This window comes from Hippichthys cyanospilos, chromosome 20 (assembly GCF_059441005.1).
Source record: "Hippichthys cyanospilos isolate Australia breed blue-spotted pipefish chromosome 20, RoL_Hcya_1.0, whole genome shotgun sequence".
NCBI lineage: Eukaryota > Metazoa > Chordata > Actinopteri > Syngnathiformes > Syngnathidae > Hippichthys > Hippichthys cyanospilos.
Window position 1 is genome coordinate 13745001 of NC_142388.1, and position 20000 is coordinate 13765000.

Here is a 20000-nt window from a genome sequence, read left to right on the forward strand (position 1 = left end):
TAACTTCACAAAGGTCACAGGCTTGCTGGCGCCTTTCCCAGCTGGTTGCCAGAATTAGGCTATTTCCATGTAAAAAGTGGCTCTACTTATGAAAAATTCACATGACGAAATTACTTCCAGAATACATTCATTTCGTAAGTAGAAGTATGGTCAACAATACCTCTACTGCACAGACTTGGACACATCATCAGTGTTGTATCCTAGGATCATCGGGTGTTTCGGGTCTTGCAACAGACCCCCTCCTCTCGGCGACCCGACCAAGGTAATCAAATCTCGGCCTGTGTCCAAGTGGTCTGCTTCACCCACTACAACCACTGCTTTCTCCTCTTCAACTAGTGCCACCTGGAGGATTTATTCCACTGCCTTCACTTTGTTACTAATGGCTCTTCTACGGTTCTCGCCCATTATGCCTAGTGTTCCATTGGCTTTGCTCAGGGAGTTGCTGGCAAACCTTCAACAGCCTACCTCCACTGGCATGGACCTGGTTTTCTACCCGTTCTTCCAACAGTCCTCCACCAACTCCTGGTACTTCTCCCTTTTTCTTTCCTGGGCCTTCTCCATTCTCTCCTCCTAGGGAACAGTCAGCTCCAGTCAACTGTTATCCTTCAGTTTCGGGCCGTGGAGAGCAAACCAGCAGAGCAGTTACTTTACGCTTTGTCCGGTTTCTGTCCTTTTGCTGACAAAGCAGATGGCCTTAGCTGCAGCTTGGATAGGTCTGCTGCCCTTGATCCCCTTGCTGATTGGCACAGCGATGGATTTGAGGACCTGGTCATGCCCCCATCGGTACCGGCCCTTGCTCAATGCTTTGGAACATCGTCCCTGTTTTGGAACACAAGGGACAAGTGGGTGTTTCTATTTTGCCCATGTGTGGAGGTTGGATGGGCTCGGGAAGACGTCATAGACCCCCTGGATAATGAACTTGATCCTCTGGGCATTCCACTGCCAGATGTCCTTCCAGGTGACTCTTCGCACCATCGCCTGCTCCCACTTTATCCAGGCACCCTGCTTCCACATGGGCACTGCCCTGCTAATTCGTTCTTTTTCGATTGAAGCTTACACCTCCTTCTGCATCAACCTCTGCCTCTCTCTTTCACTGGCGCAGTCGAATCGGGTTGCTTGTTGGCTCCCAAGTACGGCTCTGCTTTGTACTACTGTCCCCAGGATAGCCTTATGCTTCAGCCGTGACTCTGCGATGGATGCTCTCCGCTTTCTTCCTTTCCTCACAACAATCCCTGCCCCGGACACTTTGGTATCTCTGGATCCAGGGTACTGCAGGTGTTAACGTGGTTGTGTCACAATGAACACCTCCCTAACTGAGTTTAAGAGGAGCCTGAGCTTGTTGGTCTTGGCATACAACCCAATGCTTTTAAGGCTGCGTGGTAATCCCAGCCATCTTCGCAGGTGACTGCTCACCTTCTGTTCGAAGCCTTCCACCATAGTCAGGGGAACCTCATAGGATTCTTGGAAGGATCCCGTGTTGGTAGACCGATGCCTTGAGTCTTCCCAGGAGCCCAGAATTGTCCACTGTCCTTAACCAGCACTGTAGGTCAGCACTGGTGTCCTTGACTGAGTCCGCGTCTTTCAGACTGCAGTTGAAGACCTTTCCAAGGCTCTTCACTGGCCTCTCATTGATTAATGGGATCTGTACCTTTCCCAGGCTGAAGTGGAATCTGTCTGTGACTCTCCCCTTCTTCATTACACACCTGGATTTATAGGTGCGTCAACACAGACTTGGGTGGTAGAAGGTAGACTTATTTGGAAACAATGTATGGGGATTACTTTTACCATTATTATTGCTGTATCATATAATTTGACAGAACTACCTTGTTAGTTTTTGTACTTTAATGATATAAGCCCACCTCTTCACGCCCAAGTCGATGTGACGCACTCTTGTTTGCTCGTTCCGCGTGAACACAACAAGCAATCTCATTGGATACCAAGCTGTCATCAATGTGCTTTTACAAGCTCTGATTGGCTATCTTTGTGGCACAAACGTAACGTGTGAGCAGAACTGAGCGCACGCAGAGGACGATTCGAGCGAGCGAGAGCTCGATGTTGAGCAAACACGATGTCGAGGAAACACGAAGTTGAGCGTGGGAAGGAGGAGTATCGTGAGCAAGAGCGAGATGTTGAGCGAGAGAGGGAGGTATATCGTGAGTGAGAGTGAGATGTTGAGCGAGAGAGTGCTATTGCGAGCGAGGAATTTCTTTTCAATATTTTTTTTCTGCGCTCAATCTGTTTTCGCTCGCTCAGTTTTATTTTCTCCGCTCAAAATTTATTTTTGTGTGCTCGGAATTGTGGCACAAATAAAACGCCATACACCCCGATGTGTTTTATTCACACAAAAAAAGTTGTGGTACATAAGGAATATAATTAAAAACACCATTATACAACTAGAAATGCTGAAGACTTTGCAAAATACCAGGAAGATGAGCGAGCCTACCGAGTTGCCAATCTTAAAACATGTTGACTGAACCAACAAGATCTATTTAAGAAAGCAACCAAAGAAAATCCAGCAGCAGTCGACGCTAGCTATGTGGTTAGTGAGATGATTGCTCAAGCAGGAAAGCTATTCAAAGGTGAATTTGTCAAAAAGTGTCAGTTACAGGCTGCAAGTATTGCCTGTCCAGAAAAGAAAGGTCAGTTTAGGAACATCAGCCTTTCCACCAATATTGTGGCAGAGAGCATTTCTAACTTGTCAAGTGACATTTATGATCAACTGTGTGAGAAAGCAAAATCTTTCAGCATATACTCACTCAGTTGCTCTTGATGAGACCACAGACATCACCGACACTGCCCAGCTCGCAATATATGTCCGCGGTGTTGATGACAATTTTGAAGTGACGGAGGAGTTGCTCACTTTAGTTCCAATGCATGGCCAGACGACCGCTCAGGAGATTTTTCACCAGCTGTGTGATTACATTGAGAATGACAGTTTTTCATGGAGGACGTTTGTTGGTATAACAACCGATGGAGCACCATCAATGATGGAGGAAAAATGGAACACAGAAGATTCCGTGCTTTTTTTTTTAGAGGAAATAGTGTCAGAATGGGTATGTTCTAATGAGCTGTCACGCATGAGCTTAATATGCTAAACAAGAAGTCACAAGGCCAGTGGCAACTTGTCAGTGCTGCCTATGACAATGTGAGAGCATTCTCCACAAAACTTGTGCTATGGAAAGCTCTGCTCTCTCAGACAAAACTTGTTTATTTTTCCATGTTATTTTGTGTAGAAAAATAAAGATATTTGACAATAGTAGAATGTTTTCATCAGAGCTTTTCTTATGGAAAACCTGATGCGCCCCAGCCTTACCCAAACCCTAGCTCCAGCGGCCTCCAGGTAAATTGAGTTTGAGACCCCTGTTGTAAACCTTATATGGGATTTTGCTTGGGCCTGGTGCTGAACTTCCCCATGCTCTCCGCACCACGTCGCCACTGCATTTAGGCAGGGCTCATTCCGGTTGAACTCCTTTATAGGCTCTGGTGGTACTGTCAGTTGCTGTCAGATTCACATGGACCCAGTGGATGCGCTCTGATAAGTCGCTGTACGTGGCCTTGAGGTGGTTGGGGGGGCGGCATGGCTCGATGGTAGAGTGGTCGTCTCCCAGCTGAGAGGCTGTGTATTTCGATCCCCCGAACAGAAAGACCATTTCGAAGTGTTCTTGAGCGAGACACTGAACCCCCGAGACACTGCTAGAGTTAGCAGTAAAGCGCTTTCAGTACCCAAGTTAGAAAAGTGTTAATTAGTGAAAGTCCATTTACCATTTACCATTTGGTTGTTGATGGCATCCTTAGAGCAGGTGAGGCTGCCAGACCTCTTTTGGCCAAGAAGTTGCTTGGTCAACTTGAAGGGATTGGCCAGAAAACCTGTTCTCTTCCTGGGTTTCTCTTTCTCCTCCTCCTGTGAAACTCTGCCCTCAGCAGAGTCATAAGTTGTTTTATGAGAAACGATCTCAGATCTGCCTGGCCAGCTCTCTCCACTTCGCCTGCTGTCTTGTACTGCCTCTTCAGCAGCTTGAGCTCTTCCTTTAGAGTCTGGATTTTCCTTGTTCTATGGTTTGGAGCTTTGGTCGATGGTATCGGCTTGGGTGCCTCAGTCCCAAAGCACTCAGCTGCAATGTTTACAGTGAGGGTGGTCATAATTTCCAGCCGACGGTCCACATCCCCAGTGTAATCGATTATTGAATGATCCAACCATTATCTTGATCGTTTGTCCTCACAATCTTGATCGCTTATTCTCACAAGAGTCGCAGGCATGCTGAAGCCAACTGTCTTCAGGCAGTAGGCAATGTACACTCTTGAATGTTTACCAGCCAATCGGTGGGCACAGAGACAAACAACCAATCTTACTCACCTGAGAATATTTCAGAATTAGGGTTGGACAAGATATCGAATGCTTTTATTCTGAAGTTATTTCCGGAATAGCATGTTACAGTGACGATGACAACTCTTTCTGCTGCACAAATATTCTTCTCTCCTGGAGTGTGCTGCCAGTTGTGATACCCCAAACAAACAATACAAAGTTGTTCTGTTATCACAATCTATCACCAATTCAGACAACCAAATTACGCTGACATTTTATTGTACGCCGCCTGTTGCCAGAGTTTAGCACAACCTCTAGCACAGGCATGTCGAAACCCAGTTCTCGAGGACCGCCTATCCAACATGTTTTGGAGGTTTCTGTCCTCCTACCACACCTGATTCAAATGATCAGCTCATCAGCAAGCACAGCGGAAGCCTGACAACAAACCTGATCATTTGAATCAGCTGCATTGGATGACGGAAACATCGAAAACATGCAGGATAGGTGGCCCTCGGGGACCGGGTTTGGACATGCCTGCTCTAGCATAAGTTAGCAGCTAGCTAGTAGTGCTCAAGAGCTCCCAATTCTGAATATTTTTTAGACACAGTATGAAAGTCGTAAATAAGAACCACATACAGTGGGCCCCCGGTTTACTACCCCCCTGTTTTATGTATTTTTCATCTTACAACGTGGACCGCTGCATTTTTTTGTCCCCCTCTTACGCACAAACATTTCGTCTTATGAACCATCCAACATGCCGGTCAGTGTGTCCGCACTATTTTTTTCACTTTGCTGCACCAACAAAAACAACTTTAATCAACGATATGCTATTGGTCGATTAAGGTCACAGTCACGGTCTCAGTCACTGTCTCAGTCACGGAGATGCCAATATGCTATTGGTCGATTAAACTCACAGTCACGGTCTCAGTCACGGAGATGCGGATATGCTATTGGCCGGCATCAGGACAATCACAGAAATGCCGATATGCTATTGGCCGAACGCCCTCATCTAGCCTGATGGCACAAGCCGGTCGGTGTGTTGTGAAGACTTTGCAAACTTCATCTTTGCAAACATGGCTTCTAAAATTGCAAGTGGCGGTAAAGGAAGAAGTAAGAGGATGATGACAATAGAAACGAAGCAGGAGATAATAAAAAAATGAGGCGCACGCATAGTTAACCTTGCTGGTGAGTATGGCTGTAACCACTCGACGATCGTATACAATTCTCAATAACAAGGAAGCTATGAAAGCAAGCAGGTCTTCTAAGGGCAAGACTTTCCTTGCCAGGGGACAGACCTCGGTCAACAACAATATGGAGAGGCTTCTTCTGTTATGGATTAAAGAGAAGGAAATTGCCGGTGATATGTTCTCGTTTAAGAAAAAAAATAATACATTCTGCGGGTTCATCTCTGCTCCCCTCCGCCTCCACCCACCACCAGTCACGTCACCCCAAAGGTAAATGTAATTTTTCCTTTGTAGATTTATGTTATTTAATTTAACTGTACAGTAGATTATGTTACTAATTTTTAATATGTATATAAAGTTGTGATGTTTTTACCTAAGGTTTTTTTCCACGCGTTGCACGCATTCACTAATTAACATAGGTTTGGATTGCCAGTCATACGGCCAATTCGAGTTACGAGCCTAGCCGCTGAACAGATTAATTTCGTAACACGGGGGCCCACTGTACTTTGATACTGACATTTTCAGACAGTTGCCATTGGAACTGATGAACATAACAGGCTGAGTCATAAGCATATCGCAATAACTGTGACTTGACTTTCAACTGCACGAACTGATCCTCCCTCCCAAAGTGAGCCCTGAGTTATGATTCCTGATGTAAACAACACAGTATTTTTTAAAATCATGTTCAATTGCCAATTTGGTGATGTAAAAAAAATCAACTTAATGATGCCGATGTTTAAATGTACAGTGCTTTTTGCCTGTGTTTAGTGCAAAGTCTAGCAGCATCAGTGCATTAGCTGCTAGCTAACAGAGTTCCATTGCCCCCCTAGAGTAGCCGGATTAATTTTCAGGGGGAGATTTATTTAAAAAAAACAAAAAAAAACAGGCTTTGACACTGGCATCCTGACATGGTTGCTGTTGGTACTGATCAATTTTGAGCATACTAGTCACATGTCTTCTATGGATCTGACGTCACTTAGTCTCATTGAAAAAAAAGTTATGACGAGAGAGCTGTCTAATATCACACTGCTTCAATTCAAGTTAAACCGAAGTTATTTTTCTCTGAACAAAATTTATTCAAATACCAAAATGCAGTGGGCCCCCATGGTACGAGATTAATCCTTTTCGCGGTTGGGCTCGTAAGACAAATTCACCGTATGACGGGCAAACCAAACTTATGTTAAATAGCTAATGCATTTAGAACCCCAGGTAAAAACATCAAAATTGTACATACATATTAAAAAGTGGTACTAAAATAGTATAGTAAGTGGTACATATATGCCCATATTACCTAATTAGGCTTATCTCCAGCATCATTTCCATATAAATCATCTTTTTACTTCTCTCTTTAACATCACTAGAATTCTAGGGACCCATGGCTAACCCTTTCAATTTTGAATTAAGCAGTAAAATGTACTATAAATCCGGTTTTGTACCACTCACAATCGAACAAAGCTTTACCATTCCGCCGCCATTTTGTAACGGGTGAGGCCGACCAATAGTGAGCACAGCGTCCGGCTGCTTGATCTCATGTTTGCTGATGTCCCTCCTCGGCAAACAGCGTGCTCCTCCAGCTCGATCGCCAAGCCGGTGCCTCCCCACCAGCGAAAGTGGAAAAACACAACACTGTCACAATGAATGCTAGTACGGGCTCTCAGCTCGTCGATCCCATTCCCAAGGTAGTGGGACACCAGCCAGCAGCAGGCCAGGCACTGATGGCCCAGCAGCCCCAGCCTTCAGCCTAGCATGCAGGCCTCCCCTCTTGACTTGCCTCAGCTGTCGGCCGCAGTCCGCCCGCAGCCGTAGTCGCCTCATGGTTCAGGCACAACAGAAACCAAAGTCCGCGAGGCCAAATGAAAGTTTGTGATCTTCACCGCTGATAGGAAGTGCTTCCCTGCTGTACAAAAAAATCGTCTGCGTCAGGAGACCAAACAGAGACGGCTGCCACGGTGGGCGCCATCTTTAAAAAAATTAAAATTAAAATAAAAATTTTAAAAAACTAACTTTAGAAAAAGATAGAATGCCCCACAGTAAGTCTCATGAGTAAGGGGAGCGTGGCTGTATAAATGGAAGTGAATTTTTCATTTGTCTAATAAGAATGTTAAAATCTTACAAAAATTGCTTGTGTGATTAAGTTTATATGATCATCATTTTATCTTTAAACATTTCTATTTAAGCGATTTCCTATGGTTAAAAAAAAAAACAACAACTTGTGAATAGTTCTGAGATGGAATGGATTATGTTCAAGCTAAGAGGTCCCACTGTTCAAAACTGAGATGATTCATGTGTACAATCACTTGATCCTTTAAAGGACAATGTATGATTGCTTGATTCCCCTGTGGAGGAGAGGCAGCATCTGTGGCACTCTGTTGTTAATCATAGCTTGGAATCTCACACTTATGTACACACGAGTAAACACTCACACAAACATGTTGAAATATCTGATCCTCCACCGCCTTCACTTTTTCAAACATAAGTGTTCTAAATAAGTAATTAAACACTTAAATGGCTTATCAAGTGACTGTTGAACTGTGAAGTGAAGTATGTGAGAATTTACTGTTGCTTTGTGTAGCTGAAAGTGCAAGGTGCAAAATTTCCTAGTGATATAACTGCTATTGGGATTTGTTTACCCAATCAGGACTTTGGAAGCTCCTGTTGGTGCCGATCAGTAGATCTAATTTTTGTGCACTTTCTGAGACATTCGCCACAAAATGACCTAAAAAAATACAAGAATAACAAAACTTCAAGCTAGTCCCAAGTACATTTGTGAATCCAAATTAAAATTTACACTTACAGTTTGGTCCTGCAAATCAAAGAGGTCCGTTTAAGACTGGACCAAAATACCTGTAGATGGGTCCACAAATTTCATCCATTTAACTGAAATCAATTCATGATTGCTTTCAAAACAGTGTTGAGCAAATTATTAAATTTATGTTTATTTAATTTATGATGTCATTAATTATTACAATTCATGACTATGTTTCTCGGTTTCGATTTAATTTTTATGACTGTATAAGTTTTTCTTTTATGGAAAGGTAACAACGGTTTTATGCAAGGATCTGTTAGTATGAAGCCAGACAATTTGGATTTCTTGATTATCTTCAGCTTTGTTTCCATAAAAATAATCTTCTTACTTCTCTCTTTAACATCACTAGCAATCTTTGGAGCCATGGCTAACCCATTCAAGTTTGAATTAAGCAGGAAAATGCACAATAATTACGTTATTTTAAGCACTCAAGACGAGATCCAATCTTTAGCATGCGGCCAGTTTGACCTTGATGCCGACCAATAGAAGACCGGCATTGGAGTGAATTAAGCAGCAACGCGTGTAAAGACGTATGAGTGCAGACACATCCAACATGGCGGTCACACACGCACACTGACCGCCATGTTGGATGTGTCGTAAGCCGAAAGAAATGGCATCAAGAGGGGACGAAAAAATGTTGCGGTCCAGGTCATAAGGTGAAAAAAAAACTCAAGGCAGGGACGTCGTAAACTGGGGGTCCACTGTATGTTAATGCTGCTGAGAAGCTTTCAAGAAAATATATGACACGTTAGTCTGCCTTTCCTGAAGGTGTTTTAAGCTGTTTACTGGCGTATACTTGGCATGTACTACTAACTTTTCACACAGCAAATAGTTATACGCATTGTATTATTTAAACACAACTTGTACCAGTACATTTACCACTTCTACTTACGAAATTAATTTGTTTCAGAAGTAATTCCATAACTTGAATCTTTCATAAGCAGAGACCGTTTTTACATGTTAATAGCCTAATCCGTTCCAAATCACCCCAAAATGCTCCTAAAACCTTTAAATGAATCATATTAATTGTAGCAGTTGACAATATGAATGCAGTTCATTTGTTTGCCTTGAGATGGTGCTGGTGTGTTGATGATGAGTGAGACATTGAAATTGGACATTTTTAGGGTAATTTCCAGTGATCCGGAAATCATTTACAAGACCACAGGGGCAATAGTATTTATTTTTGAGCATGTACATTTACTTAAGTTTAGTTTAGGATCATGCGACATGCTTCATGTTTGTCATTGCTAAGGGGGTTAATGACGTACTAAAATGCTAACATTAGAGGCGCAAAAATGCATCACAAACTGTAACAAATGCGTTAGACATCACAGGTTATGATGACTTATTACATTACAGTCATGTTGGCGCGAGCGCTGGTGTCTCATGTATCATTATAAGCCAACCATGTCGCCTTTCATATCTTGAATTTCCTCTTGTTACTGAAGACAATATTTTTCCGCGGTTCGTAAGATAAATTTTTCGTAACAAGAGGCGTTCGTAAGAAGTACCACTGTACTATGTTGACGATTTTTTTTTAATGCTAACTATGAATGAAACTGTATTAATGGGCCATCAAAACTATCAAGAATGTTGTAGTAACACAGCAGGACAGGTAATAAATACAGTATACTTTAACACTATTCACAAGCATAGACTATATTTTTAATTACCTTTAATGATAATTATATTGACAAATTTCATTTGTGACTTTCTCCTGCTTTTGTTTTCAAACAGTGTGCATTACATGAAAAAAAACAAAACAAGCTAATGTCTGCTTAGTCTGTTGCTTTGACTTTGTTCTAAACTAGTGCTGTACAGAAACACAATTATACATTGATTAAATAAGATAAAACAAAGATTAAACAAAAGAAATCTGTATTATATACTACACCCCTTAGTTATTATTTTTAATCATTATTTTAACATATGGGATTTTGGTTGAGCTCTATTGCATCAATAATTTATAGTGTTTTGAGGTGTAAATAGCGTCACAGTAAATGGACTTTTATTAACATGGGACTTAACATGTGCTTTACACAAAGTAGTCAGTTATCTACTGATGATGCAGCATCATTGGGAACTGGGGGTACAGTGTCTTGCTCAAGGACTCTTTGACATGGTCACAATGGTTTGGGATTAAACTCACAGCTTCTCTGTTGTCTACCATTCTACAACCTAGCCATGTCACCTTTTAGGCTGTCCAGAGTCACTCGCTTTAACAGACATCTCGTACTCTTATAGCTCTTGTACCAATCGACTCCAACAACAGTCTCATTTTTATTTCATCATTCTTGCACCGTACTCTAAAGGCATGACTAACCGTTTGAGAGTTAATAGTCTTGCCTGGAGAGTGGCGTGGATGGAGACTGTTATGTTGGGCTGTTCACATGTGAGTTCAATAAATGGCATCAATGTGCAGTACGCATGTGCTTCAAGATTATAAGTTTGTGAGTTTTTATGTGACAGTGACACTGAATAAGTATCCCTTTAAATATTTTGCATGAGCTGTTCAACTGATGGAAACAATTGGTATGAGTACCAGGACGTAATATTTGTTACTCACACTTTATTTCATTCAAAACAGTTTCAAAGCCCTTCTCAGTGTTGCTCCCACATTAGCAGCGCATCGTCTGGTTGTGCACACAGCCACCCTGTGTCCTCAACAAGTTTCATAAGTCCATCAGTTATGGTTTACGTGTCTGTGGTTGTCTGAGCTAAGGAAATCCTGTGGTTGCTACCCCTTCATTCTAACTCAATCTCAAGAACCTAGCCTAGCCTGTCAACACCTTTGGATCAGGGCCCTGTTAACAACGCGTACGGCCGTGAAGCGGCCATTGACAACGCAAACAGAGCGAATGAAGGAGGGACCCAGTTTGATTAGTCTAATGCTACGTGCACACCGAACGCAACAAAGCGCCTCGTTTACGTTCTACGCGAGGCATTTTGTCGCGGGGGTCAAGATGATCACTTTTGTGAAGTCACTGTAGTCACGCGAAGGGAGTGAGCTTGCTGTGCACTTCACAGTGTATCCGGAAAGAAGAGCATTGCTGAGAACTTTCACTTTTCTGGGATATAGCAGAGCCAATATTTTCTCCTACAGCACCTTTTTTACACTGCGTGTCCCTCGCTTTGCGGCAATACTTGTCTGCAAAAAAAAATAAAAATTTAAACATCACAATCAAGTGACCGATTCCGTGCTAAATTCTGAGCTGTCAATGCTGCACTATCATTGTCTTGGCACAGTAACTATGGTTCAACAGCTGTTAAAAAAAAGGAAGCAAACGCTGCACATAGCAGTTGTCCCAAATTCTCCCTTCCGCCATTCTACAAGCCAAGTGAGTGCTCTTGCTTGGCTCCGTTTTTGTATTGAAAGCTCACCTGGCTGTGTTGGATAACTCCCGGTGACCGCAAAGCAGCCGCCAGGATTCCTTTCTGCCCCGTGTGAGACGTTGAACCTTCCCGAAGTTGATTGGCTGTCACGACGCGACAAGCGACAGAAGTTAAAATTTTTTAACTTCACTCGACAGACGTAATTACACGCCGCGTGCCGTCGCATGGTGTCTCGTCTCACTCCATACGAGTCCATCACGTCGCCCGACGCGCCATCGCTTGAACTCCATTGAATACAATCCAAAACTGTCCGCTTTTACGCCTCAATCACGTTCGGTCTGAACGCAGCATAAGGAAGTCAGAGGTAAATTTGCCGTCAACTGTAAAGTGATAACGTAAATGATCTCCTTCAAAGCTCCACCAGAATGATTCGCAGGCCAGCCATTCTCAGCCGCTTCAGTAAACAAACAAAATCCTCAGAGAAAACTATTAAATAAAACTTACATTGTTGCTGTAGCAACAAGCAAGAGGCCTGTCAAGTTCACCTAATAGACATTTGTATAAAAACTATAAACAAAGAAGGAGAAAAGGCATTCATTTCTGCTCATGCATGAGGAGAATGGAGAAGGACTGCACGATTTCAACTCTGCTGCGTTCTGCAACAGTCTCTCTGAACCCTCTCTTTTTATTTGGTTCAGAGGTCCCCTAGGTTACATGAAGGCTCCAGTCCTAAAAGGGCAAAAGTTACAGCTGGGGGGTAGAACCCAATGTATTTGTTCATCTATGTGTCTACATGTGTAGGTGGAAGATTAGTACATGTATGGCACAGCAGTTCATGGAGCAAGACATTCTGTAAGATATTTTCAATCACAAGTGATGTAACATCTGTCTGCGGTTTAAGCTTGGCTAAACTTGTCGCAGCAACCGTCTCACAGCAAAGCATTTCTTCATTGCAAGCCGTTATATTGAACCTTCTCACAGCAAAGCATTTCTTCATTGCAAGCAGTTATATTGATTGTAGCAAATGTATAATCACTGTATTTACAATTATTCCAACAAGGGCGATTAGCTATTGCTTCTCGATTAGCTTGTTTTTTAGCAATAATTTGCGCTACATTCAAATGCTCGTTTCATACTTGTCAAATAAAGGATGACTGAAAATGTTCGACCATGCATTAAATGCATCAGTTTTGTCACCAAGTAAAGGACATGAGTGGTAAATCTTTTACAACATTTAAGTATGCACATCTCAGAGCCACTTTGCTGGGAAAAAAAAAATGTTCAGCTTAGGTTCAGTTGTCATCGGTGAAAATTAGATAGAGTATGCAAATACACAAAGTGAAGCATGGACATTAAGCATAAGTGATTTCTGTCGCCCATGCATACCTGCGTACCACTTATGTGCTTTCCTGCCTATGGATAAATGCTGTCAAGTAATTATTGTAGTTATCTTACAATATTTGGTCTTCATCATGTATTTAACGGGGTATACTTGTACTGTTTTTTTTATATATACTGTAAACATAGAAAGAAAAAAATAATAATACAATATCTTTTAATCCTCCTGCAGGTCTTTAGGCCCCATGTACTTCACCTATGGTATTGTGTTTTCCTGCGGCTGCTCCTTTGCTTACCAGCCCAGCCTGGTCATTCTTGGCCACTACTTCAAGAAGCGCCTTGGTTTGGTGAATGGCATCGTAACTGCTGGCAGCAGCATCTTCACCATCACCCTTCCCTTTGTGCTGTCCGGCCTGCTGAGCCGAGTGGGCCTTCAGAACACCCTGCGTGTCCTCTGCATCTTCATGTTTGTACTCATGTTGGCCGGCTTCACCTATAAGCCTCTGCTACCGCACAAGCCCAGAAGCGCACGTGAAGGATGTCCATCCCTGAGCCAGATCTTCAATGTCAACATCTGGAAATCCGTGGGATATCGCATATGGGCGTTTGGTATCCCAGCAGCGCTTTATGGCTACTTTGTGCCTTACGTTCATCTGGTAAGCTTATTTTACTCTCCTTTTCTCCTCCTTTGTCTAGAGAAAATGTGTCATTCCAGAATTGGAGTATATTTTGGCTTCAAAATTCTTGAAACGAAGGCCTTTACTTTCTGATTTTCTGCTACTGATTCATCAATAATAGGTCATCCACGATCATACACGTGATTAGCTCAGTTTATGGGTCAGTGGAACAATTTTATTACATGATTTGGTCAGGCAATAAATAAACATACAAATAAATAAATGTACAGTGAACCCTCGCTACTTTGTGGTTTAACTATCGTGGATTCGCCACATCGGGGATTTTTTTCTCCATTGAGCGGATTCACGACTTCGTAGATTTTTTTCTTCCATTACTTATGTATATTATAAGAGAAATATTTTGCTTCATCGACCCGTAGCTGCAGCCGTGACCCGCCATTTGGGAGTGAACAAATCCACCGTTTGCTACATTAAGAAGGACGAGGCGAACATTAGGAAGACTGCTGCCATCACCCTTGGCAATTCAGCGAAGCCAGTTGTTACAGCTCGTAATCAAGTGATTGTCAGTATGGAAAGTACTTTAGCAATCTGGATAGCACACTGCCGGAAGAAGAACATAGTGAACCCCTTTCCTTTGAACTTTCGCGCAACTGCAGTCATATTTGTAGCGGCCTGGACGTTGAATTAAAGTCTAATCTGCACATGATCAAAGTTGATTACAATGGAGAGTTTACACTTCAAATACCATTTTATTCTAAAAGAATTCTATGTAAGACATTCCCAACGGTGGCTGCTCTGTCTCCGCCTTCTGCCTGTGTGTTGACAGCGTGTGCCAGGGTGCGTTTCAGGAGTTACACAGTACGTCCCTGTGGAGTTTTAATCTACTCTCGCCCCAACTCCCGTTCCACAGGGACGTTCATGTCAGTCATGAAGCGCACCCACATCAAAAGGCACATGCACACACATTGTCGGGGCAGGGAGAGACACAGTCAGGAGCAGACTTTTGCTAGACCGTTGGAAATACCTAGATTTCTTTCATAATAAAATGGTATTTCAAGTGTAATCTCTCCGCTGCTAATATGACCGCAGCCTCGCAAGACTTCAAAGGAAAGGGGTAACGGTTCACTTACTGTACAGTGTATAAGGTTTAATCATTTAAGATTTAAGTAAACATATGTACTGCAGTAATATTTGTCTTATATATACAGCATGAAGACTTTTCGCGTTAAAAAAAAATTATATTTATATATATATATATATATTTATATATATGTATATATATATATATATATATATATATATGTGTGTGTAATATTTTTTCAATGTAAAAAGTTGGGGTGCTTTTTCACTGATTTTCGGCTATTGCGGCCAGTTCTGTTACCTATCTACCATTATGAATGAGGGTTCAATGAACTCTAATGCAGGGGTTCACAAACTTTTTGTAATCAGGAGTTTCCTATAGGGCCTATAGGAAAGCAAATTTTCTAAGTATCCCCATTGCAAACATTTGCGGAAAGAAAACCAAGAAAATGTAAGCCTTTTTAGTCGTCCATTACTGTTTTCAATAGTCAATTTTTATTCATGAAGCCGGATGGCCTGTGGGTAGAAGCTGTTTGCCAGCCTGGCAGTCTAGGCCCTCAGGGCTCCTTTCATTTGAGATTCATTGGTTATTAAAAGGTGTTGGACATGAGAAAAAAATTTTTTAGGGGTACTCTAGAAATATTATTTATTTGTTTGTTTGTTTGTTTGTTTATTGTCTGACGACATGCAGTTCACTCAGAGACTACATGTTTCAGTACTTTGTATGTGAATTATTTAAATTTGCTCTTGCTCTTATTTGCTCACCCTAATATATTATTTACTACTGTGAAATGGCGTTCAGTTTCTCACCTGATTCCGAATATTTACAGCGCTAGCTGTCAATTGAGAGCCATTTTGAAAAATGCTACTGGCAAAAAGTTGGAATAAATTCAGTTTGAAATGACTGAAAATGACATTTTGACTGCTAATTAGTAAAAATTGCTCACAAATAAATAAAGTGCTTTGTCCTAAGGAGGCTTACTTTTTTCATTGGTTTGCACTCTGCCAGTAAGTTAGCTGTGTCGCACTGTGTGCCAAGGTTTTGGCATTAATTAGTATTTACTTTATTTATTTTTTTATTTAAGTTTATTATATTTATTTGTTAGAAATAACAAATAACAAATTATTTCTATACTGCTTGTTTAAAAAAGGGCAATATTTAGACATGTTTGACCAAACATGATGAATAATCATGATTATTAATCATGATTTCAACATTGACCAAAATAATTGTGATTATAATTTTGGCCATAATCATGAAGCCATATGTGTGTGAGTAAAATGTGTTTGTGTGTTAATGTGGAGTTTTCATACGTTGTTATGTATTTCATTTTGTTTAGTGGACATTCTGAAGTTTTGTTCATGTTGACTACAGACAATTTGATTTCTGTTGTGTGTGAATATTTGTTCCTGGTTAGTGCATTTAATTCTCGTACACACACGTGAGAGAAATGTGCATTAGAACAAGGCTCCTCTTATGTGAGGAGGGAAAGCATAAGTCTTTGCGGAACGCTATTCATGAGTTGCAAATTTTTGAAAAAAAAAAGTTTTATTCATAACTGTCAGTCATCTTTTTTTGTTTGTTTGTTTTTTTTTTGTAATTTACGTCACCTTGGACGCTTTGAAGTCAACAAAATTCAATTTTCCACCTTCTACTGTAGCATTTGAGTCTGTGTTTCTGTTGTTTTTGTCTAAAAAGAATTTTTGCGGTTGTTGCAGTGAGTAGCCAGGCCTTCTAGTAGGTATCAAGGCATTTCTTGAACACTTATGGGGTAGAAAATATTTTTTTTTAACATTTGAAGTTGATTTATGTACCCATAAACTTTCATCAAATTACTGGCAGTTTTCTATTTTTCTGATTTTAATTTTAGTTTGATGGTAGTAAATTTGCTCCAGGAATATCCAACTGCCATCGTGAGTATCGATATTTGGAATCAACACATTTTCATCTCTATACTGAGATACTTGGTATCAAAATTCTTCCATCCGTAAAATCAAGCGTTGTTTGTTCTTTAGTGGCAAACTGCTGCAGTTTTTAATGGATTATAGATGAATTATTTTTTCTCATACAAACGATATAGAGCAGGGGTTCTCAAACTTTTTTGAGTCAGGGGTCCTTTTAGAAAGGACATTTTCCAAGCATCCCCATTGCAAATGTTTGCGGAAGCAAAATAAATAAATAAATGAAGCCAAACATAAGTTCCCTTTTTATTCAGCAACAGATTCAATTCGACAACAACTATTTTAGTTATTTTTCAGCTGTACTGTAATTTAGAAAATAAAAATTACAAATTGCACACATCCTTATAGCAAACAGGGTCAATTTTCCCCCTAAAGGTTGTTGCTAATTCTTGAGTCAAAACCACTTTATAAAATAAAATACTGCTTTAGCTTTGCAGGCTTCATTACCTCATTAGCAAGCAAGTGTAAATAAAAAACGCACTTTGATAAATTTAAAAAAAAATATTAAACTGATTGAACTGATTGCTTGGTATAAAATGAAATGAACACATTTTTTTTCATTAATAACCCAAATTATTTCATGGACCCCTGCAGTCAGGGCATTGATCCCCAGGGGTCCGCAGACCCCACTTTTTGAGAACCACTTATGCAGAGGGTGACTATGTTGATGCTTGAACCTGTTGTGACTCTTTGATGAAAATAAGGTCCTCAATCTGCAGCTCTCCCCTTCAATGCATTTCTGTAAACTGGAGTCACTTTTCTTGACTTTCCCTCATTTTGGGCAACAATATGGGAAACACTGACAAAGAAAACATCTTCCTGGGAACGCTGCTGTGCAGGGCCTTGTTTAAGCTCACAAGGTGACTTGTTTTACATGACGGTTTTGACTGTGTTTTTTAGTCCTACATCTTCCTATCCTGAGGTTCCCAGTCATTGTTTTTCTCTTCTCCAATGTCTGCTACTCAGACAGGGGTCTGACAGGGGCAAGGCCACAACCTCAGCACCACGCCTATGCTTGTCACAAAGTACAATAGGCTTCAATAGTGTGACAGAGCAGAGAAAAATGAAGGAAGAGTGAAATGTGTGTCAAATAACACATTGTTCTGGTTCCCAGGAAAAGAGTGCCATCAAAACCTCAAACACACATATATTATTGAGTAATTGTATTTAAGAGCCTTGAAATTGCTACGCTGTCTTATAATAATGTGAATAGTCTCTTTCTTCACCATAGTGATCCTGGATCATTTGCTTTTGTTGTCTGTGAAGTAATGGACCCGCCTGCTGGGACTGAAATACTGTCTGCTCTGTCTGACTGTTAATGTTCCTATCTTCCAAACCTCCTGTTGTAGTGGTCGTCTTTGGTAATGATTTTAATTGGTTTAGCTGTACAGTGATCCCTCCTACTTCGCCTGTTAATGGGGGGTGTCAACCCCCCGCGAAGTCTGAAACCTGCGAAGTAGGGTATCAGTCCTTAGATTTCTATGTACGCCCCAATTTATCCACAGTAACCATAAGCAATCCTTTTTTTTGTATTTTTTGCTTATTTTATTTCCTTCCTCCTATTATTTAACATTACATTATCATTATTAACATTATTTTATATTCATTAAATAAGTAATATTACTTTGTTTGTTGAGAATTTGTTCTCAGGACTGGTTATCTGCACCAAGATTCCGGTGAGAGAGTACGCAAGTCATCATGTTGAACTTCTTGTGTATTTTGGCTTATGAATGGTGTATCATGTAGTATCCATTGAATAATAAATCAACAACAATCTTAAAGTGAGTAAACTAACATATAAACACTTAATCTATGAATTTACTGTATTTTTAGCCGACATTAGCGGGTTAGCAACAACTAACAACAACTACTAACTTTAAAGTGCAACCTCTACACAAACTAACACATAAACAGAATAAACACTCATCGCGTACTAAACATAGGCAGTAACGTGTGTTATCAACACAAATGATAATAAACTATAAATATGAGCATACGTTGACATTCACTACATCACCGTAATGAGCCAAATTGACGCACAGAGAACGTAAATCAGGAAACGGAAATGCAACGCGACGCGACAAATTAAAAGCATACATTTCAAAATAAGATAACAAACATCACGAACTCTAACGCTTGAAGAATTCTTAACATAGTTATTAACTAATACTACTTAGTTATTTGATGAATTATATTATATATAATTTATATATATAAAACAATGTACTTTTTTGCATTTTTCTTTTTTTTTTCTTTTTTTTTCATTTTTTAATTTTTTTTATTTTTTTTTATTATTATTTATTTTATTTTTCCTGGAAAAACCCACGAAGTACTGAGACCACGATAGCTGAGACCGTGAAGCAGGAGGGATCACTATATTGAAAAAATATTTTTTATGCAACATTTAGGATGATGTTTATATTAGAAGTAATCTCTGCCTATTACACACAAATTCTTGGACTGCTCTGTTTCAGAACAAAAAAATAACTATTTTTCAGAAGTACAAAATACGTGAACTTTTGCAAAATACATCTAAAATAAAGTCCAACTAATGAATGTATATTCCGATAGTGTATGTTTGAAAGATACTTTATTCCAGTGGTGGGCTGTGACTGTGAACACACGTACGTCTTCTGTGATGTCAGACTCTGAATAAATAATCCCCATTCGCACACGTACGCATTACTGGGCTACAAAGGCTATTTTCCGGACCTTTTAAATGCCCATAAATCCGCATCAGCCATTAAAATTTGTCATTATACGTGATGCTGTCAAAACTTTAAAAAAAAAACAACAATTATTTAAAGTAAATATCCACGAAACTTTATGAAGTCGAAATTATGCATTTTAATATAAGAAGAACATCGTTTTATTTCTTTACTGTTAATTGAATAAGTAACACAAACATATTAAAAATAAAACAATAAAAAAAAGGCTTGCACTCACCAATAGAAACAGCGGTCACAATCGATCAGTCTTTTCAACATCTCCCCATTTTTCTTCACCTTTTCATTATGAAGGTCTCCTTCTCTTGGCACTCATCTGTACATCCACATGGGTGTTCCAAAAGTTTCTTAAAAACACTTGGAAGCACAACTGAGATATACAATACTGTACTGTATATCCACTCTGGTGTCCCCATACATTTTAAAAGCATCGTAGTGTGTGTGTCCAGCCGTGCTTTGGTGTCTCGTTGCTCCCTTGGTTAAACAATTGAAGTTTGCAAATCCAGTGTAGCTCCAAACACCAACAACGCAAACAAAAGGCATTCCCAACAGAACTATTTGCTAGGGTTAGCTCCCGCCCCTGGTAGCCCAGTCAGAAATATGGCCAAGTCGGGACAGGTTATCTCATAG

General features: G+C 40.5%; 1 protein-coding gene and 1 long non-coding RNA gene across 2 annotated transcripts in view; one reads left to right on the top strand and one right to left on the bottom strand.

The window, feature by feature from the left end:
* LOC148407475 (uncharacterized) overlaps positions 1-2859 on the bottom strand; it is a 3798-nt gene extending 939 nt beyond the window's left edge. Inside the window, exon 1 of the long non-coding RNA XR_015863847.1 lies at positions 2757-2859. This is a non-coding gene — a long non-coding RNA (uncharacterized LOC148407475). The remainder of the gene's footprint in view (positions 1-2756) is intronic.
* slc16a10 (solute carrier family 16 member 10) overlaps positions 1-20000 on the top strand; it is a 62241-nt gene that overhangs the window by 32521 nt on the left and 9720 nt on the right. The window contains exon 3 of the mRNA XM_088403753.1: positions 13197-13620. Coding sequence (XP_088259879.1) covers positions 13197-13620 — 424 coding nt within the window. The remainder of the gene's footprint in view (positions 1-13196; positions 13621-20000) is intronic.